This window comes from Cydia splendana, chromosome 20 (assembly GCF_910591565.1).
Source record: "Cydia splendana chromosome 20, ilCydSple1.2, whole genome shotgun sequence".
Taxonomy (NCBI): domain Eukaryota; kingdom Metazoa; phylum Arthropoda; class Insecta; order Lepidoptera; family Tortricidae; genus Cydia; species Cydia splendana.
In genome coordinates, this window is record NC_085979.1 from 16,242,099 (window position 1) to 16,261,977 (window position 19,879).

General features: G+C 38.7%; 1 protein-coding gene across 1 annotated transcript in view; it reads right to left on the reverse strand.

The window, feature by feature from the left end:
• The window catches only part of LOC134800589 (protein CASC3-like), a 42,329-nt gene that overhangs the window by 6,368 nt on the left and 16,082 nt on the right, over positions 1–19,879 (reverse strand). Inside the window, 8 exon segments of the mRNA XM_063773079.1 lie at positions 2,216–2,311; positions 3,091–3,164; positions 4,578–4,668; positions 4,889–4,960; positions 5,279–5,355; positions 18,396–18,530; positions 18,888–18,960; positions 19,336–19,420. Coding sequence (XP_063629149.1) covers positions 2,216–2,311; positions 3,091–3,164; positions 4,578–4,668; positions 4,889–4,960; positions 5,279–5,355; positions 18,396–18,530; positions 18,888–18,960; positions 19,336–19,420 — 703 coding nt within the window.

Genomic DNA, 19,879 nt, shown 5'->3' on the forward strand with positions numbered 1-19,879 from the left:
TATTATTGGCTGGTATTTAACTGATCACCTTTTTCTCGTAGCATATTTCGTTTCTGTAAGGGTCTCTCTCTAATCTAACCTAACCTTACCCACTTTTCTAGTAGCACTTCGTTTCTCTAAGGGTCGCAGTTCTATCCTAACCTAACCCACAAAATCGAAATCGCCAAACTATGCATCGTTGAAGACTTCTGTTCTAATCATCATCAGCAGTTCCACTTCATGAAATGCGACAGTTTTTAATGTAAATGCTTGATTTTCTGTTGAAAATACAAAAATCTCTATACGTATGCCTTTAAGAATTGAGGAGTTCCCTCGACCTCATGGATCCCATGTTCAAAACTCGAGCTTGACAAAAATATGGCTTAAAAACTTAACTTGCTTAACAAACATAACGAAGAGGACAAATCGTCAAACGTGAACTATGCGTCGTTGAGGAGTTCCCTTCTGATCATCATCAGCAGTTCCACTTCATCAAATGTCACCTTTCTGAATGTATATGCTTGATTTGTTGATAAAAACACCAAAATCACTATATGTATGCCTTTAAGATTTGAGGAGTTCCCTCGATTCCTCATGGATCCCAATATCAGAACTGGGTTTTGACAAAAACGGGACCAATCTGTATGCATATACATACAATCAAAAAAATAATTTTCAAAATCGGTCCAGTAATGGCGGAGATATAGAGTAACAAACATAAAAAATAAAAGTAAAAAAAAAAACATACAACCGAATTGATAACCTCCTCCTTTTAGATTTGGAAGTCGGTTAATAAAATAATACAATGTTATAAACATAAATATGCCTTTTATTTAAATCAATTGTTAATACCACAAACAAGGGGTAATATTTGCATCTTGCATATATTTCGTGATATGAAGATAACAATAGTAGTTTATGTGACTGCTACATAATGAAAGGCATTAAAATACGAGTGTGGGTTTATGAAACGAATGAAATGAGTTTCATAATAGTATCACACGAGTGTTTTAATGCCTAATTATGTACAGTTACATACACTGCTTTATCTACACACATATTATAAACTTTCTATGATATATTCACTAACCTCATATTACAGCCGACATTGGGGCACTTTCCTCTCTGGCGGAACTCGCGGATATGAGATGGTGTCTCCGAAATATGTTTATCGTACATTTTACACGAAACTTTTGTATAGTTACTTTAAAAACAACAAAACAAATTATTTTTTACTTACAAACTAATTAAAAGATAAACTGTACGTCAAATGGCGGCAAATGAAAACTTTTTTCACGCATGTCACGCATCCGTAGTTTTTTTTAAATTCAAAGACAAACTAGAGTCGGGGTCGATTACCATATCGTCCGATACCAACTTACAAGCGAGATTTGTCAATATTGTATGCAATTGTCATTTGATTTCGAATAAAACGTCATCTCGACTGATATTAGAATAGGGGTCAAATCAAATTGCTTTTTTTTTTCAGAGATGTTCGAAATTTGAATGTCATTACCAAATCGATTTTGATATAGTAATGAAGCTATTACCACATTTTCACAGATAAGAAATTTGCTGTAACAAAACAGTTTATCGTAATGTGGGCCATTATTTACGGATTTTGAAGGTATCATAGAGAGTTTATGATATGTGTGTAGATAAATATGTTTATCAACAGAATTACTACCTACCAATACCCGCCAGGCTAAACCGGTTGTCAACTTTAGTTCCATTGGTACACAACGACGGCGCCACTAGTATAAACGTATAAACGTTTGGGGACATTTTTTTGTATGGAGTTACCGTTCTTCTCCTAGTGAGTATTATATTCTTTGATAGAGAGACACGAAGCGATTCGACGGCGAAGCGCAAGCGATCGTCACATTGGCTAGGCCGCCTGGCTCGCTAGCGACGCGATATCGACTCGACCACTTTTTCAAGAATCCGTATACATTTCATATTGTTAAGAACATTTATTACGTGACACCAGACGTGGCTCACTCCTCGATTTCGTCGCTTTGCTACAGGTAGTTAAAAATACATCCGTTCCACACCAATTTTGGTGGCTAGCCATAAGCCGCGCGTGGCGCTGTCGCCACGTTAGAGAGTGAGTCTTCTGTACCTAGTATTATATATAGTAGTGTATTATTTATTCTGTGGTGGAACGGGCTCCTGTGAATTAAGTTGTAATCGTATACCTACTGCACTTTGCGACAAATTCCGGAATGGTACTCACATAATTGTGATGCTGGTAGAGCTGGTGCGGGTAGGGCTGCGGCGGCGGCGCCGCGTACAGCGCCGCGCCGCCGAACACCGCGCCGTTGCCGCCTTGCTGCGAGGGCAGTTACACATTATTACAATGACAATTACGGGATAACTGGCGTACACGAAGAGAGGCCTAGGCTCAGCAGTGGGCGACTGAAGGCTAGAATGATGATGATGACAATGACAACTATAGGGACCGTGCGCGTTGGAGGGTCTGCCATCTTTTGGCTTGAATCGGAAACATGTGCACATGTACATTGCCAAAGCAAGTGCTACCATCTACCGTTCTCGTCGGTACGTTTCCTTGTACATAGTAGGTTCTGCCATCTTGTAGGCTACATCGGAAGCATAAACGACACATTTACGCCTCGCGACAAAAATCTGACGGCTCCTATGCTGCCCCCTATAGTTCATGCACGGGGCCTATTATTAATAGCAGCGAATATTTCCACCATATCCTTCATATGCGCCTTAGGGGGGATATGGTGGAAATATTCGCTGTCATGTGGTAAGTCCCGGTAGCTTAGTTGGTAAAACGATGGTCCCAGGGTCGCGAGCTGGAGTCTCACGCGAGACGGGGACTTTTTCACTTTTGCTTTAAGCATTATGGTCTCGTTTGCAGACGTTTCTGCTTAACGGTCACTGCCAGTGAGCCGCTGGTCAGGTTCTATGTACGTAGGCGCTTTTCGCTACATACGGGTTCTCCTGTGTTATCGGCTACGCTCCCAGCGCGTAGCTCGCGTTGGCACTGAATGTGTTAATACAAAATTAAATCAATCATCTGCGTCCTGCATCTTTTTCAAGCCCTCGTGGGGGGTGAGCAGACAATTCAGACGCGTGAGCTACCTGCATGTACTGCGCGGGCATCATGGCGGGCGGCGCGTAGCCCGGCGCCGGCGCCGGCGGCAGCGGCGCCGCGGCTGCAACAACAACACGGCGCTGCAGTCACACCACTACCCGAGTTCACAACTATACACACTCTCAATATTGTACATACACATGTACGGTCAACAAAATATTGCTTTGAAATATAACATTACAGAAATAATTACTAATTTATAAATGCTACTGATTTTTTTAAATCCTTACTATAATCTGGGGGCAAATAAAAGAAATAGTTAACGGGTTCCCCTCGTCTGGCATAATATTGTTTGTCAGAAATACACTTCGCATAACATGTATCGCAGAAACACTTTTAGTCGAATGATAATTTTGCATAACTATTAACTTGGCATTACTATTACTACGCATACAATACATTTTGCAGCATATTATTTAGCAGAAGATTACTTTAGCCGACTTTAGTTAGCATAATTTTATATACCATAATCATCCTGCAGCATACTCTTATTATGGCATAGAGATATTTTCTGCTATTAGCAGAAAAGTGGGTTAAGTAAGAACCGCGACCCAACAAAATTGAACCTGTGCCAGAAAAGAAGGTTATATTAGGTTGGAACTGCGGCCTCCTATAAAAACGAACGGCTGCCGCAAAAGTAGGTTAGGTTAGGTTAGAACTGCGACCCCCTACAAAAACGAACAGCTGCCAGAAAAGTAGGTTAGGTTAGGTTAAAACTGCGACCTCAACAAAAACGAACACATGCCCGAAAAATTGATTAGGTTAGAGCATAACATTAAGATAGGTAACTATCATTAGATTATGAAATTTATTTCATAATCTTTTTACCCGACGGACTTTATAGTTACTGATTACTTTACCGTATAAACACACTTTAAAAACTAGAAAACAGCAATTCCATCATAACTCTATCCGTCTGTATATTACCTCTTCACGCTTAAATCGCTAAAGTGATTTACGAGTAGTGGAATTTGGTCTGCAGATAGTTTGAGACTCGTGGAAGGACAAAGGGTAGTTTTATTAAATCTTTAACACCATTTCTCGTAGACGAAGACTCAACTTGATAACTTTATGCCACCTAAATATTATGCAATACATTTATCTGCGAAAACAATATTCGTTTAAAAAACTATTATGAACATCAACAGTATGCCAAAACATGGTTCTGGATTTTAAAACTGCGAAATTATTGTATGCTAAATGATATATGCGAAAGGTAATTCTGCCAAACGACATTTCTGCCAAGTAACATTATGCTATACAAAAATGTCAAAAAACTTTGTGCAACACATTAGTAAACCATAGTTAACCTATACAGCAGGGAGTACTTTAATTTTTCGAAAGCTTGCCGAACTGACTAGGCCATTGTTTTGAGACCGCCGCTATAGTGTTACGTCCTGCCAAATCCTCCCTATTTAGGGCAATTTCTGGCCAGTTGTTGGGGTATGGCAGAATAAGTATAGAGCATGCGTACCCATAGAGTGCGGCTGCGGCGGCAGGTTGTGCATGTTGTGGTGCGCGTGCGGCATGAGCTGCTGCGGCTCCACCATGCCCACGTGCCGGACCTCAACACATAAAACATACATAACTAACACTCTGGTCCATGTTGCATAACAAACTACAACTAATATTAGAAAAGGAGTTCCGCTTGTAATATTAGTTGTAGTTTGTTATGCAATCGGCCCCTGGTCTCTAATAATTTAGAGACTAATATTCGTTTTTGGTGCAAATCACTTTAAGTCCCGGCAAAGTGAAAAATTCTAATAGAAAGACGTCGAATAGTACCTGTTGTGAGTGTTGCTGGGGGTGCTGCTGCGGCGCGGGGCCGTGCTGCGCCTGCCCGGCATTCCGATGCACCTGCACATATATATATAGCCCTCATAATACATGTGTTACTAATAACTTCACACGTTTCAGTTTTTTTATCTATGGCAGTAAATAATTCATAATTAAACTCCAAGTTGTGTTTTCCATCGATCATTTCCGTTTGCTACCTTTCAACTGTATCATCAGATCAGCTCCATGTTAGCATATGATTGTCATCAAAATTAAGAAGTACTCCAAATTTCAATCGGGATTCCAGTAGGTAATATCAGGAAGTGGTTTAAGATTTTTAAGCAAATATACAAATGTACGATTTAAGAATAAGATATATATATAATGAATGGTATGTACCGGGTGTATGAGCTGCTGCGGGTGCGGGCTGGCCTGGTGCTGGCCGCTGGCCGGCGGCGCGCTGCCCGCGTACTCTGCTACAATAACAACACATTATTTCACTAAATGGTCCTCCATATTTAATCTGTGGACGCTGTCTTCAAGCAATATACTAATTAATGTTCGCATCTACGCGCTTTATTCTCAATTTTAGTAGGTTTTGTCCCGCATCAAAATGAAAATGCGGCGCGCGAGTAATACTCCATATTCAATGTAAAGGAAGTGTACATTGGCAAGAAAGGAACACTCAGAAAATAAGGAATGACCGGCTAGGAGGCCAGCACAGCAAGTCACATGGAAAAACTACATTTTTGGATTTAAACGACTAGTAAATAGCCAGTACGATGACAGGATGTTTAATAAACCGGGCAAGTGCGAGTCGGACTCGCGCACGAAGGGTTCCGTACCATAATGAAAAAAAAAACGGGAAAAAATGCAAAACAAAAAACGGTCACCCATCCAAGTACTGACCACGCCCGACGTTGCTTAACTTTGGTCAAAATCACGTTTGTTGTATGGGAGCCCCATTTAAATCTTTATTTTATTCTGTTTTTAGTATTTGTTGTTATAGCGCCAACAGAAATACATCATCTGAGAAAATTTCAACTATCACGGTTCGTGAGATGCAGCCTGGTGACAGACAGACGGACGGACAGACGGACGGACGGACGGACGGACGGACGGACGGACGGACGGACAGCGAAGTCTTAGTAATAGGGTCCCGTTTTACCTTTTGGGTACGGAACCCTAATTAAAAATAAATATTGTCGAAAGCGTGAACCGCTGTTCACTTTCAGCAATAGCAATGGATGGTTAACCTATGAACGTGGATCCGCGCAGTAAGTTCTAATGAATTATTGATTACAGCTCAATACGTACGTAGCGTGGAAGTGGATCCGTGTTCCGGCATGTGAAAGTAACAAATACGTTCGAACCTTCGAGCAACACCGGCTTCCGACACGTCGGAAGGGAGGGGCCCAAGCGATATCTCACCGTACAAATCTTTCTGCCATTATTTGCTGGGGGAAAGGTGCACACAGTCGCACTTCTCACACACTTACATTCAAAATCAAATCTGTAATGACGACACAAATACATAGAAAATGACACACGTCAAAGACAAATCTTGCAAACCTCGATCTCTTTTTGTGTACGGACGAGTGACAAGTGTCACAACACGCACACTAACACATTTTCGTCGCAGAATTTTATTGTTTTCTGACAGATGAAAAGTCGGATTTGTCCTCGGAGTAAATATCTATGGAGCGGCCATTAACAGGCGTTCCCCTCTGCAAAAAGATCGCGGCCGCCGGTCAAGGAGGTTATATAAAACTAGTTGCCACACGTCATACGCCATTCAGCAAACGTCAGTCTAAGCGGAATGATAGGAGCCGAAAATGCCGAATTGCAGCGTTTTCTCGTGCAAAATGAGATCGGAAACGTCTAGTCTACAAAAAGAACACGTTTCTTATCATATGTAGGTACTATTACATCTAAATATTATCAAATAGTGCATTAACTTTGCAAATAACTAAAAAACATTGTCAATCTGACAGTGATACCAGTGATATGATATTAGATCTAATTTAGGGTAATTCTAAAGAAGACTTTCTAAATATCAATTAGGTACGAGTAGAATTTCTAATAGGAAATATTATGCGAAACTCTGCGTAGGGGGCGCGACTACCACAATCCATCACAATCTGGGGGTCCGCCGCGGAACAAGAAAATTTAAATTTCGTTATCTAACCTCTCTATCACTATTGCATATTTGAGCGATAAAGAGAAAAGAGAAAATTTACTAGCTAGCTTAGTGCTACACTCTGGCGGCAGAACATTGCAGTAATATGCCCTATTTGCGTTGCTTTTTAGGGTTCCGTACCCAAAGGGTAAAACGGGACCCTATTACTAAGACTTCGCTGTCCGTCCGTCCGTCCGTCCGTCCGTCCGTCCGTCCGTCCGTCCGTCCGTCTGTCACCAGGCTGTATCTCACGAACCGTGATAGCTAGACAGTTGAAATTTTCACAGATGATGTATTTCTGTTGCCGCTATAACAACAAATACTAAAAACAGAATAAAATAAAGATTTAAATGGGGCTCCCATACAACAAACGTGATTTTTGACCAAAGTTAAGCAACGTCGGGAGTGGTCAGTACTTGGATGGGTGACCGTTTTTTTTTTGCTTTTTTTCGTTTTTTTTTTTGCATTATGGTACGGAACCCTTCGTGCGCGAGTCCGACTCGCACTTGCCCGGTTTTTGTTATATGTGACGTTCCATGGAAAAAGGTACCTTATGGCGGCCGGCGCTTACGTCGCATGGCGCCGCAGTAATATTGGAGCGGCGTTAATACTAGCGTAAGCGCCAACCCCCATAAGGTACCTTTACCCGTGGGACGTCACATATAATTTATGTACTTAACACATTATTTTATATAACACCTTAGTTTCATATCAACCTAATCTATTTAATCAAATAAATTGATCTATAAGAATAAAGAAAAGGGGGACGGGGGATCAAAAAGTATTCGAAAACATCTCGCGTGATTTGTGCACAACCCCTAAATAACGTAAAATTACCGATAGACTCTTTTTTGAAAATTAATTTTTCCTTTAGTTTCTACATATAGCTGGTCAAGCAGATCTTGTCAGTAGAAAAAGGCGGCAAATTTGAAAAATGTAGGCGGGTAGGGATATCGTCCCATAGAAAATTTGAATTTCGCGCCTTTTTTACTGACAAGATTTGCTTGACCAGCTATATACTTTTATTTAACATGTCAAATATTTTATTAATTTAAGGTATTTACGGCTGTCACTTTCCATAAATAGGCACTTTTAATTTATTACTCTGGTATCACCGTACCAATATTAGTGATGGGACACCATAAAAACCAATATCGGTAAAATCGATATAAACATAATGAATAATATACAGATGGTCATGATGCCTAGCGAACACCAGCCATATCGTACAAACCTCAAGGAGTGATATTCCTAGGCAGATGATGATCTGCCTAGTGACCACCAGCCATATCGTGCTAACTTCAAGGTGTGATATTCCTAAGCAGATCATGAAATGCCGGCATGTCATGATCTGACTAGTGACCACCAGCCATACCGTTCAAACCTCAACATTTAGGCATATCGAATAAGTAGGATGTCCTAATTTTAGCAAATGATAACCATTGAAATGGCTTGACAGCCTACTTATAGTACGTGTTTGGGTAGCGTATGATTTTAGTACCTACCTAGTACCTACGCATTCTGCTCCAAAATGCCACATAGAATGCAGCACTAGCCGTGGCAAAAAATGCAAAAGGCAGATTATTAAATGGCGGCGTTTCATGATATGCCTAGGAATATCTCGATATGCCCGATTTTACGATCTACCGCCGATATATATACTAATTATCCCCTACTCAATATCCCTTAAATGACATCCTATGGCCGCGTTCCATCTCTGTCATCAGATCTGCATGCTCGATAGTATATTGCATTGCTTTCAGAAGTAAACCAACATGTAAAATATTAACTAATGAACTGATAATAAATAATCATTCTATATCAGCTTGCAAGATTCGCCCTAAACAAATTGACAAACTATTAGAAATAACATCTAAACAATACAAAAATTCAAAGTTAGTAAAATGCTGGTACAAAGACTTGATATTGTATTATTATTATAATTGATAAAATCAGAAATTAAAATTCATTGTCAATTTTATCGACAATATTATCGGCGCGTCCCTCGCACTATCTAGGTTTACTTAGAACTGACGTCATTTCGTTCACGGACAGGGTTGTCTGTGTTTGTTCTTGTACTTGTGTGAATATAGTTTTTGCTAGTGTTTGATAATTTTGTCGTGTGCGTGTGTAGCGACGCATGCTAAAAATGCATTAGTGTTAACATTATTTGTGTGCGTTACCTCGTCCCCCGCGCCAAAAACGACAGAATTTTTCAGATAGAAATTAGTGCGCGTCTCTACTCCATAGATATTTACTCCGAGGATTTGTCGCTCGACCGATCCGCAATTTGTACTGGGCGAGTAAAATCGATAAATCCAACAATTACATGAGATAGTAGGAGATCCCCCATATAGCCGACCTTCACCAATCTGTCTGACGGATGAAACTATGAAAATATGAAAGAAAATATGTTCCTGAACATAAATAAATAGGGTTGCCTAAAGAAATATGGTCAAGGCTATTTTTAATAAATTTTTGAAAAAAATTTTTTTTCGGCAAATTTCACCGACTTGTCTGACGATCGAAATGAGACTCAATGGAAAGTATACAACTTGTACAACATAAATCATCTAGGTTGCCTATCTTCTTCCGGTCACTATTATGTGGTTGCCGTGTTTAAAGAGGTGATTTTATATCGATAATTGCACTCATCTGTCTGACGCTTGAATTATACATCAAAATGATGGTAATTTTATTGCAAATACAGTGGTATAGGGTTGCCTGCGAAAATCCGGTCACAAATGAGGGTTGCCAGGCCAGTGTTGGGCATTCAAGAATAAAATGATTATTTGATTCGTAGGAATAAAATCATCTCGATTTTATTCCCGTCAAAAATATTCAAATAATTTTGGTCGGGAATAATTCGTATGAGAAAAAATTTAATGAGAATAACTTATTCTTAATCAAATAAATATAATCATGATTTTTAATTGAAATAATATTCCACGAATAAAAATGTAGTTCGGGTACCGTATAGGTACTAATTACGTATAGTTAGGTAGATGTAATAGTATGTAGTTAGTCTCTTGTCTAATTTATACCTATTTTATGGAATAAAATCTTACAAATTGACTGTCGCATAACGCATAGTTTCAGTAACCGTATTATTTTTAATTTACTAATCAATTCATTAGGTTCAATTTAACTGGTCTAGGGGCCTAGCCAAGATGCCAATCGTTTGCGCTCCGAAAACGAAGCGCTTTGTCTCTATCACTCTTACATATTAGTGCGATAGAGAGACGGAGGTAGCGTTTCGTTGAAGTAGCGCAACCCATTGGCATGTTGGCTACGCACTCAAGGTGCCTAGCCAAGATGCCAATTTTTGTTTTTAATTTAATAATCAAATCATCAAGTAAATTTAACCGTTCTGGGGGCCTAGTCAACATGCCAATCGCTTGCGCTCCAACAACAAAGCGCTTTCTGTTTCTATCACTCTTACATATTAGTGCGATAGAGAGACAAAGATAGCATTTGTTGTCGTAGAGCAAACGTTTGGCATGTTGGCTACGCTTTCAATGTGCCTAGCCAAGATGCCAATTTTTTGTTTTTATTTTAATAACCATACATTAGGTATAGCTGTTCTGGGGGTCTAGCCAACATTCCAATCGCTTGCGCTCCAACAACGAAGCGCTTTCTGTCTCTATCACTCTTACATATTAGTGCGATAGAGAGACAGAGATAGCGTTTCGTTGTCGTAGCGCAAACGATTGGCATGTTGGCTATGCACCCAAGGTGCTAAGCAAAGATGACAATTTTTGTTTTTAATTTCATAACCAAATCATTAAGTAAATTTAGCTTTTCTGGGGGCCTAGCCAAGATGCCAATGGTTTGTGCTCCGACAACGAAGCACTTTCTGTCTCTATCACTCTTACGTATTAGTGCGATAGAGGGACAGATATACCGTTTCGTTCTCGTAGCGCAAACGATTGGCATATTGGCTACGCACCCAAGGTGCCTAGCCAAGATGTCAGTTTTTGTTTTTAATTTAATAACCAAATCTTTGGGTACAATTTAGCTGTTCAGGGGGCCTAGCCAATATGCCAATCGCTTGCGCTCCGCCAACGAAGCGCTTTCTGTCTCTATCACTCTTACATATTAGTGCGATAGAGAGACATATAGCGTTTTGTTGTCGTGGCGCAAACGTTTGGCATGTTGGCTACGCTTCCATGTGCCTTGCCAAGATGCCAATTTTTGTTTTTAATTTAATAACCAAATTAGGTAAATTTAGCTGTTCTGGGGGCCTAGCCAATATGCCAATCGCTTGCGCTCCAACAACGAAGCGCTTTCTGTCTCTATCACTCTTATATATAAGTGCGATAGAGAGACAGAGAGAGCGCTTCGTTGTCGGAGTGCAAACTATTGGAATAATGGCTAGGCCCCCAGAAAATTTACTTAATGATTTGGTTATGAAATTAAAAACAAAAATTGTCATCTTTGCTTAGCACCTTGGGTGCGTAGCCAACATGCCAATCGTTTGCGCTACGACAACGAAACGCTATCTCTGTCTCTCTATTGCACTAATATGTAAGAGTGATAGAGACAGAAAGCGTTAAAAACCGCTAAATTGTACCTGATGATTTGGTTATTAAATTAAAAACAAAATTGGCATCTTAGCTAGGCACCCAATCGTTTGCGGTACGAGTGCTACGACAACGAAACGCTATCTGTCTCTGTATCGCACTAATATGTAAGAGTGATAGAGAGAGACTATGCGCAACTCTACGGAGCGTCAACTTTTGGCATGTTGGCTAAGCACCCTGATCGGATGATAGAACTAGATAGCGTATAGCGGAACTCTTCAATGTGTACTATACCTAAACTAAAGTAACAAATATCAAATCAATCCGACTTTTAAATAGAAGGGTGAAAATCAACTTACAAAATTTAACCAATTGTACTACAAAAATTAACTTAATTCTAAATAACATTTTAATTGAATAAAACCTTAGTTAGAATAGCCTCACTTCTAGAATAATTATTCTGTTTTTTATTCCGCATTTAAAATAAAAGTCACATGATTTATTCACCTTAATTTTATTCTAAAATAACTAGTGCAAGAATTATTCTAATTCAAATTGATTTGAATAAGAATAAAATTTCTGTTTTTATTCTTATTCTTATTCAAGTTAATTTTTGCCCAACTCTGTGCCAGGCTTTTAATTAAAATAAGAAGGAAAGACTTTTAGCAATAACTCATAAACGGCTGAACTGATCAAGTTTGATTTAATTTAATTTTATTGAGTTTTTTAAGCACTATTTTCATGATTTTTTTCATATTTTTTGGACAGATTTTTCGAAAGTTAAGAAGGGAAAACTTGTTTTTTTTTTCTTTTTAAACGATTATTTCCGAAATGATTCACTTTATCAAGAAATGTTGTTTAAAGACCCCTATTCATTTTGAAAAACCTTTCCAACAACATCCCACACCATAGAGTTGACACGAAAAAAAATCCTCACGTACATATTGTTTCTTTCGAGGCGATTATTTCCTAAAATATTCACTTTATCAAAGAATGTTGTTTTAAGACCCCTAGTTATTTTGAAAGACCTATCCAACAACATCCCACACTATAAGGTTGGAACGATAAAAAAATTGTCACACACATTTTGTTTTTTTCGAGGTGATTATTTCCGAAAATATTCACTTGTTCAAAAAATATTCTTCTAAAGCCCCTGTTCATTTTGAAAGACCTTTCGAACTATATCCCACACCATAGGGTTGCCACGAAAAAAAACTCCTCACGTTCATTTTGTTTCTTTCGAGGCGATTATTTCCTAAAATATTCACTTCATCAAAAAATGTTTTCTAAAAAACCGTATTTATTTCAAAAGATCTATCCAACGACATCACATTATAGGGTTGAAGCGAAAAAAATTGTCACATACATTTTTTTCTTTTTTTTTTCGTTTGATACCTATGTTGTAAGATGTCATTTGATATGAATTTTAAAATAAATAGGGTTCTCCAAAAAAACATTTTTGATAAAGTGAATATTTTAGGAAATAGTCGCCTCGAAAGAAACAAAATGTATGTGAGAATTTTATTTTTCGTGTCAACCCTATGGTGTGGGATGTTGATGGAAAGGTCTTTCAAAATAAATAGGGGTTGTAGAAGATAATTTTTTGATTAAGTGAATATTTTCGGAAATAATCGCTTTGAAAGAAACAAAATGTCTGTGACAATTTTTTTTATCTTTTCAACCTCATAGTGTGGGGTGTCGTTGGATAGGCCTTTCAAAATGAATAGGGGTCTTTAAACAACATTTCTTGATAAAGTGAGTTATTTCGGAAATAATCGTTTAGAAAGAAAAAAAAAGGTTTTTCCTTCCAACTTTTGAAACATCTGTCCAAAAAATATGAAAAAAAAATCATGAAAATAGTGCTTAAAAAACTCAATCAAATAAAATTAAAACAAACTTGATCAGTTCAGCCGTTTATGAGTTATCGCTAAAAGTCTTCCCTTCTTATTTTAATGAAAAGCCTGGCAACCCTCATTTGTGACCGGATTTTCGCAGGCAACCCTATGCCATTGTCTTCTTCTTTCCCCTGCCCTTATCCCACGTTACGTGGGGTCGGCACAACATGTTTTTCTCTTCCATTCTCCTCTGTCTTTCGTCTCCTCAGCACTCACTCCTTTCTTTCTCATATCCTCTTTCACACAATCCATCCATCGTTTTTTGGGTCTACCATACGCTCTCCGTCCATCAACATTCATCCTGCCTATATGGCATTCATCCCTCCTTATTACATGCCCATACCACGCTAACCTAGTACTCCTCATTTTCTCCGTTACTGGAGCTACTTTCAAACTTCCTCTTATATACTCATTCTTAAGGGGCCGGTATATGACGTTTTCGATTTAGACCTCACTTTGTAACCATAATTTGTTCAATAAATGTTTAATAATTGCATTAAATTACACGTAAATTTGTTCACGAAGAAACCGTGTACCGACTCTTCATGCCATTGTATTTTTAATTTGCTGTTATTCTCTACAAATCGACACTAAAAGTATCAAAAAATCAAAATATGGAGTTCCGTTTGAGACAGAAGCAAAACAATTTTGTCTTTGACAGTAATTGAATTATTGTATGATTCTGAAAGCTAGATAATTCAGCTACCAATTTATTATCGATTTATATTTTTACTCACAAAGACAACACAGAAATTCAATCTCAAATGTAAACTTTCGAACAATTTCCATACATTGACGACATCACTCAAAATTCTTCTTCAAGTCAGATGACTCAGATGCGTTGGGGCTACACCGGAGCACACGTGTACTTCTTCAAATGAAAATGACAGCTTGATTTTCTTGCTTTTGACAATTATATTGACATTAAATCATATACGCACATGAGAAAGTATACCAGTAGATAAATTGTATTTCAAAAAATAGGGTACATAAATATCAGCTCGCGTCTCATTTAAATTTGATTTGCTGTTATAATGGTTGAAAACCGCAGTAAACTATCTTAAAACAATGCGATTACAGCCGAATTTCAGTATTATGTTCCTTCAAAACTCGCTTAAAATGAAAAAAGTTTAAAGACTCATCTTTACTGATTGGGATCAATTTTTATTATGCTGGTATCATTTTGCGTCAGTTTAAAAACGTATTTGACTTCTGTACGTCAATGAATTTTGATGACAATTGTAATCTTGTATTATATTATAGAACTTTTATCTTAAAATAATGCCTATTAACAGAAAGAGTTATGTAATTCGTATAAGTAATACCTGAAAGTCTTGTACCTAGATCTGTAATACCATGGATTGCGACGAATATATGATAATGATTATGCGGTTCGTTCCGTCTATATATATGTATAATGCGTGTACGTGCTGTTCTCTGAAAATCTTCAAGAAAAAATAACGGCTAGACCAGCACTAAGTACTAGCGAGTTTTTGCGGCTTCGGAGACCGAGATGAAGCTTACAGGCCAATAGCGCTCTAGTTATTGTTATGTATACCTATGTATCGAATGTTTTATAAATTACCTATAAAAAGCAATGTTTTATTTCGATTAGGTCTACATTTTGTGCATATTGCATATCTGAAGTATTTTCGTACTAAACTAGAAGCTTTCGTTGAAACTAAATAAAATAATTATTCCAAATGTACAGTCGCCTGCAATTTATGTTACACAACGAAGGCCGCAAAAATATCTGACACGATCTTATTTGTAGAACCATAAGACCATGTCACATATTTTTGCGGCCTTCGAAGAGTAGGTACCGTCATTATCACCAACTTTGCCCGCTTATTTTTTAAAACGAATTTCTCAAAAAACATCACATCATATGACTTTTTTTGCTCAGCACGTCCATTGTGATCAAACGCATCAAATATTTTTTATCGTGTTTTTACTCATTTTTTTGCGTTTTAGAGGGCGGGCAAAGATATCCGGGGTTTTCGCCAACATTGCCCACGTCAATTTGGTATTCAAATACAGCTCGTATGATGATGATGTCTAAGGATCATCACTTAAAGGTTTTGGGCAATCCTACCATTCCCTGTTAATAACTTAGCGATAAGTGTAAAAACTTTAAAATAAATTTGCTGGGCAATGTTGCCTACCCGTTTTTGCCCATTTCCAAATAAGGCTCGCCTAAGCATTTTACAAAGGCTAGGGTTGTCACTTTTGAGAAAATCTGTTACAATAGTTTAATGGCCAAAAATATGATTTTTGTTGTGTTTTTCATTCGTTAACGGGATAAAACATCTAAATAAAGGATAATAAGACAAATTAAATACAGTATATATTTATAAACTTATTTTAGTGTACAAACATAACCTTCTTTTACTTGCGAAGTTGGGTAAATTAGATGAAAGTGACAACCCTAATCCGTTTTTGGTGGTGGGCAATGTTGGTATAGATGCCAAATTACCGGATTACTTTGCCCACCGCTAAAACTTTTGTGTATTTAGGCCTTTTTAGTTTAAATCTCAATAGACATAATCTATGCTTCATGTGTTATAACTCAAACCCGGAAATATTTGTCAAAGGGTTCTCAATTTTTTCTACTTGCATTCATTATTTATCAATTTTTTTCCCGCCGAAATATACCCTATATTAGACAACTCGCTCAAACTCTAAATTCCCAAGTCAAGTTATGCACAAGTTTGGTATATAGTTTTGTCAGAAATATAACCTATTTTCTACTAAAAATAGCAGGGTGGCCATAACTATTATAATTTTTTCTACATTAAAGAATTTGTTTAAATTTGACGTTTTGGGCAAAGTTTCCCTGGAGGCAAAGTTGGCGCTAATGACGTAACATATTATTGCAGGTGACTGTACATAAATGTTTCGGTGATTTTGAGATTATTTTTCAGGTTAGTTTACTAACAATCAAGTTATGCAGATACCGATTTCGTGAACGTATAAGTAGTAAGGTACCGCTATTGTTTAGCGATACCGATTATTTTTGAAGGCAAAACTATACCGTTGAAATATAAAGATATTAAAATTACAGCAGGGACAACCATTTTTTATAGGTGTACCTAAACCATCATTGGCCGAGCATTAGCAAAGGTCTCCGTTTCAGCTTGGGCAAAAATGCTTTTGTATGTTCTCCTTTGCAGATCACATTTCTCAACTGATTCTCGTGAAAATTTGTAAGCAGGTTCGATAGAACTATTCTGTTTCGCTTTATCCGCCAAAATGGAATTGCCACCCTGCTGAAACTTTATTTATTTAAATTCCTATTGAATGGATTTTGCACCTTATGAAAAACCGTATAGTGTAGTAAATAACATTTTACATCTGACTTAATGACATCTTGTTTTATTCGCTTTAATTGTACAAAACGCGTATCTCGACAAAGCAATATTAGGTAGTAAAACAGTCAACAATCAAATTAATTAAATAGGTAAGTACGTCACGTGTGACATGAACAGACAAGGAAAGCAAGATTAAATGCATTGTTTCTCTTTCATCTTTCAATGGAACGCTTTTACCCTCAAAGGAGGCTAGTGGTCAATACTAAACTAAAAGTCCAATCTTAAAAAAAACATGATGGGTCACTGACCTGTCCCAGTAAAGTGAGGTAGTGTACGTGAAGTGCGCTTGTGTGTGAAATGGAGTAAATTGACAGAATCTGAAATTTTACCCACCGCTACCGTCGCCTTAATACGATCCTTTCTCGTCACTCCACACATCCATCTCAGCATTCTCATTTCCGCTGCGTGCACTCTTCTTTCATCCGCTACTTTCGACGCCCAGCATTCTGATCCATACATTACAACAGGTCTCACGATCGTTCTGTATATTTTCCCCTTAAGTTTAAGGGGCATTCGTGGATCGCAAGTTGTTCCAGAGACCTGTCGCCATTTCATCCATCCCACATTTATTCTATTTTTAACGTCTCGGTCGATGTTTCCGTCACTTTGGATCAATGACCCAAGGTACCGGAAGTCAGAGCAGACTGGTAGGGATACACCATCTAAGGCAATATGGGAAAAACTGGATAGACCACCGAAATCGCAGAACATGTGCTCCGTTTTGGTTCTGCTTATTTTGAGTCCCACACTTTCCAGCTATTCTTGCCATTTTCCCAGCCTGCTCTGGACCTCAAGTGCATTTTCTCCGACAAGAACAATGTCGTCGGCAAACAGCATACACCAAGGTGCCTCCTCCTGTATGTTCGATGTCAGAGCATCCATAACCAGGAGGAACAAATACGGGCTTAAGGCCGACCCCTGGTGTAAACCTACCGCCACATTGAACTTGTCGGTTACTCCTGCTTCCGACCTGACGTGAGTACTGGCTCTGTCATACATCGCCTGAACAAGCCGTACATACTTCTCTGACATTCCTTTTCAAAAATTTATTAAAAATAGCCTTGACCGGATTTCTTTAGGCAACCCTATTTTTTTATGTTCAGGAACATATTTTCTTTCATATTTTCATAGTTTCATCCGTCAGACAGATTGGTGAAGGTCGACCATAGAAACGGGATCGTGGGATCTTAGACCAAGACTAAAATATAATATGTAAAAAAAATATTACATGTGAAATGTAACACCTTCTTTTTGTAAATTTGATGTCCCCGACCTCTTTTTACAACAAAAAAACCGAGCAATTAGGCATTTTTTCTGCTGCTGTGTTCACCCGCGTCCCGCGCGTCTGGACTCGGTCTAGTGAAAAATCCGAGCGCAACTAGTTTCATTACCCGCGCTAGATCAGTTGATCTTGTACCTAGGCAGAGGGGAAATAGTGCGAATGCCGCCTCCCTTCCGTGTTGCTCGAAGGTTCGAACACAAAACGTCCGGTTTTATAAGCGAGACCCGCTACATAGGTTAAACTCGTCATCGCTGATATATGTGTACCTGGATGATATCGCATCTGCGGCTGCTGTTGGGGTTGTTGTTGTTGTTGTCCTTGTGACTGTTGCGGCGAGTACGTCTCTGCGAGCGGGCGCTGCCGTAGGCTACTATACCGCTTACTGCCGCGTGGCTCCGCGCCTGGAACGTTACACGCAACTTTAATTCATTTTCGATTACAGGAGTTTAGATAACTTGTACCAGAACATCCGTGAATTTTTTCATATTTGTGTGCATTATTCCCAATGATCACCTACCTCCGCCTTAGGGCTTACATGCATATGCAGTTGCAACCGCAGCGGTATACTAGGAGGTGGATCGCAATTTCCATTTCCTCCTTATTCAAAAAAAATTACAAGCTTCAATTAGTCAATTTATGTTTTATCCCTTCCATATGGATACATAAGTTAAAATGACAGATCAAGACAAACGATAGTTAGCTAAAGGCTTGTAGCGCGTTTATGAATAACGCCAAAGATGTATAAAGATGGTAGGTACCTGCCGAGGGCTGCGCGGGAGCGGACGCCTTCTGCTGCGGCGCCGGCGCCGGCGGGGACTGCGGCGCCGCCGGCTGCCAACAAAACTTGTTGTTAGTGGTTTTCATTACAACCAAAATACAAACGTTCGCATCGCGAGCAGCGACGCCTCAATGCTCATTTAGATTGCGTGTTTCGTTACGTTGCGTAACAAATTCTATTCCTCTTGAATATTTATTATGTCATTGCTACAAATGAAATCGATCTTATGCTACCACTTCACATGGCGTTGACTAACAGATGAAACGCCAGCATAGCATAGCGATATTTAACTCTTTAGTCCGTAGCGGCAACATACTTGCCTTTATACATGAAACAAAAACGCATCTCTACTATAAGAATGAATAGGATAATAATGGGTTAAAATAGTTGGAGTGGCCAAGCCCATTAGATAGGTAGATGTGTGGTACCTGTGGCGGCGCCTTCTTCTTGCCCTGGTCGGTGGGCACGGGCCGCTGCTGCGCCACGGCGTTCACCTTCCGCGTCGGCTGGCTGCTGCGAACAACCAACATTTGTATACAAGCTTCACTACACCATATTTAAAACAGAGTCCCCCGCCGCGTCTGTATGTTTGTGTGTATGTATGTTGGCGTAGAACAAAAAAACTATTGAACGGATTTTCATGCAGGTTTCACCTATCGATTGAGTGACTCTCGAGGAACGTTTAAGTGTATAATATGTTAACCCGTGCTAAGCCGGGGCGGGTCGCTAGTTTACAATAAACTGTAATTTCGTTATCCATTTCACAACTACTAAATCGTTTTTTGTCCTGATCAACACTTATTTGGTGTTTCCGCTTTATTATTCATATAGGAGCTCTTTATTTATTCAATTTAGTCGGTATCAGGAGTGAGCAATTTCCAAAACAGATCAGAGCGACTCGATATATGAAATCGTGGCTAGAAATGAAGCCGTGAACATCGCCTTGTGTTGAAAATCTCCAAGAAACAGTAG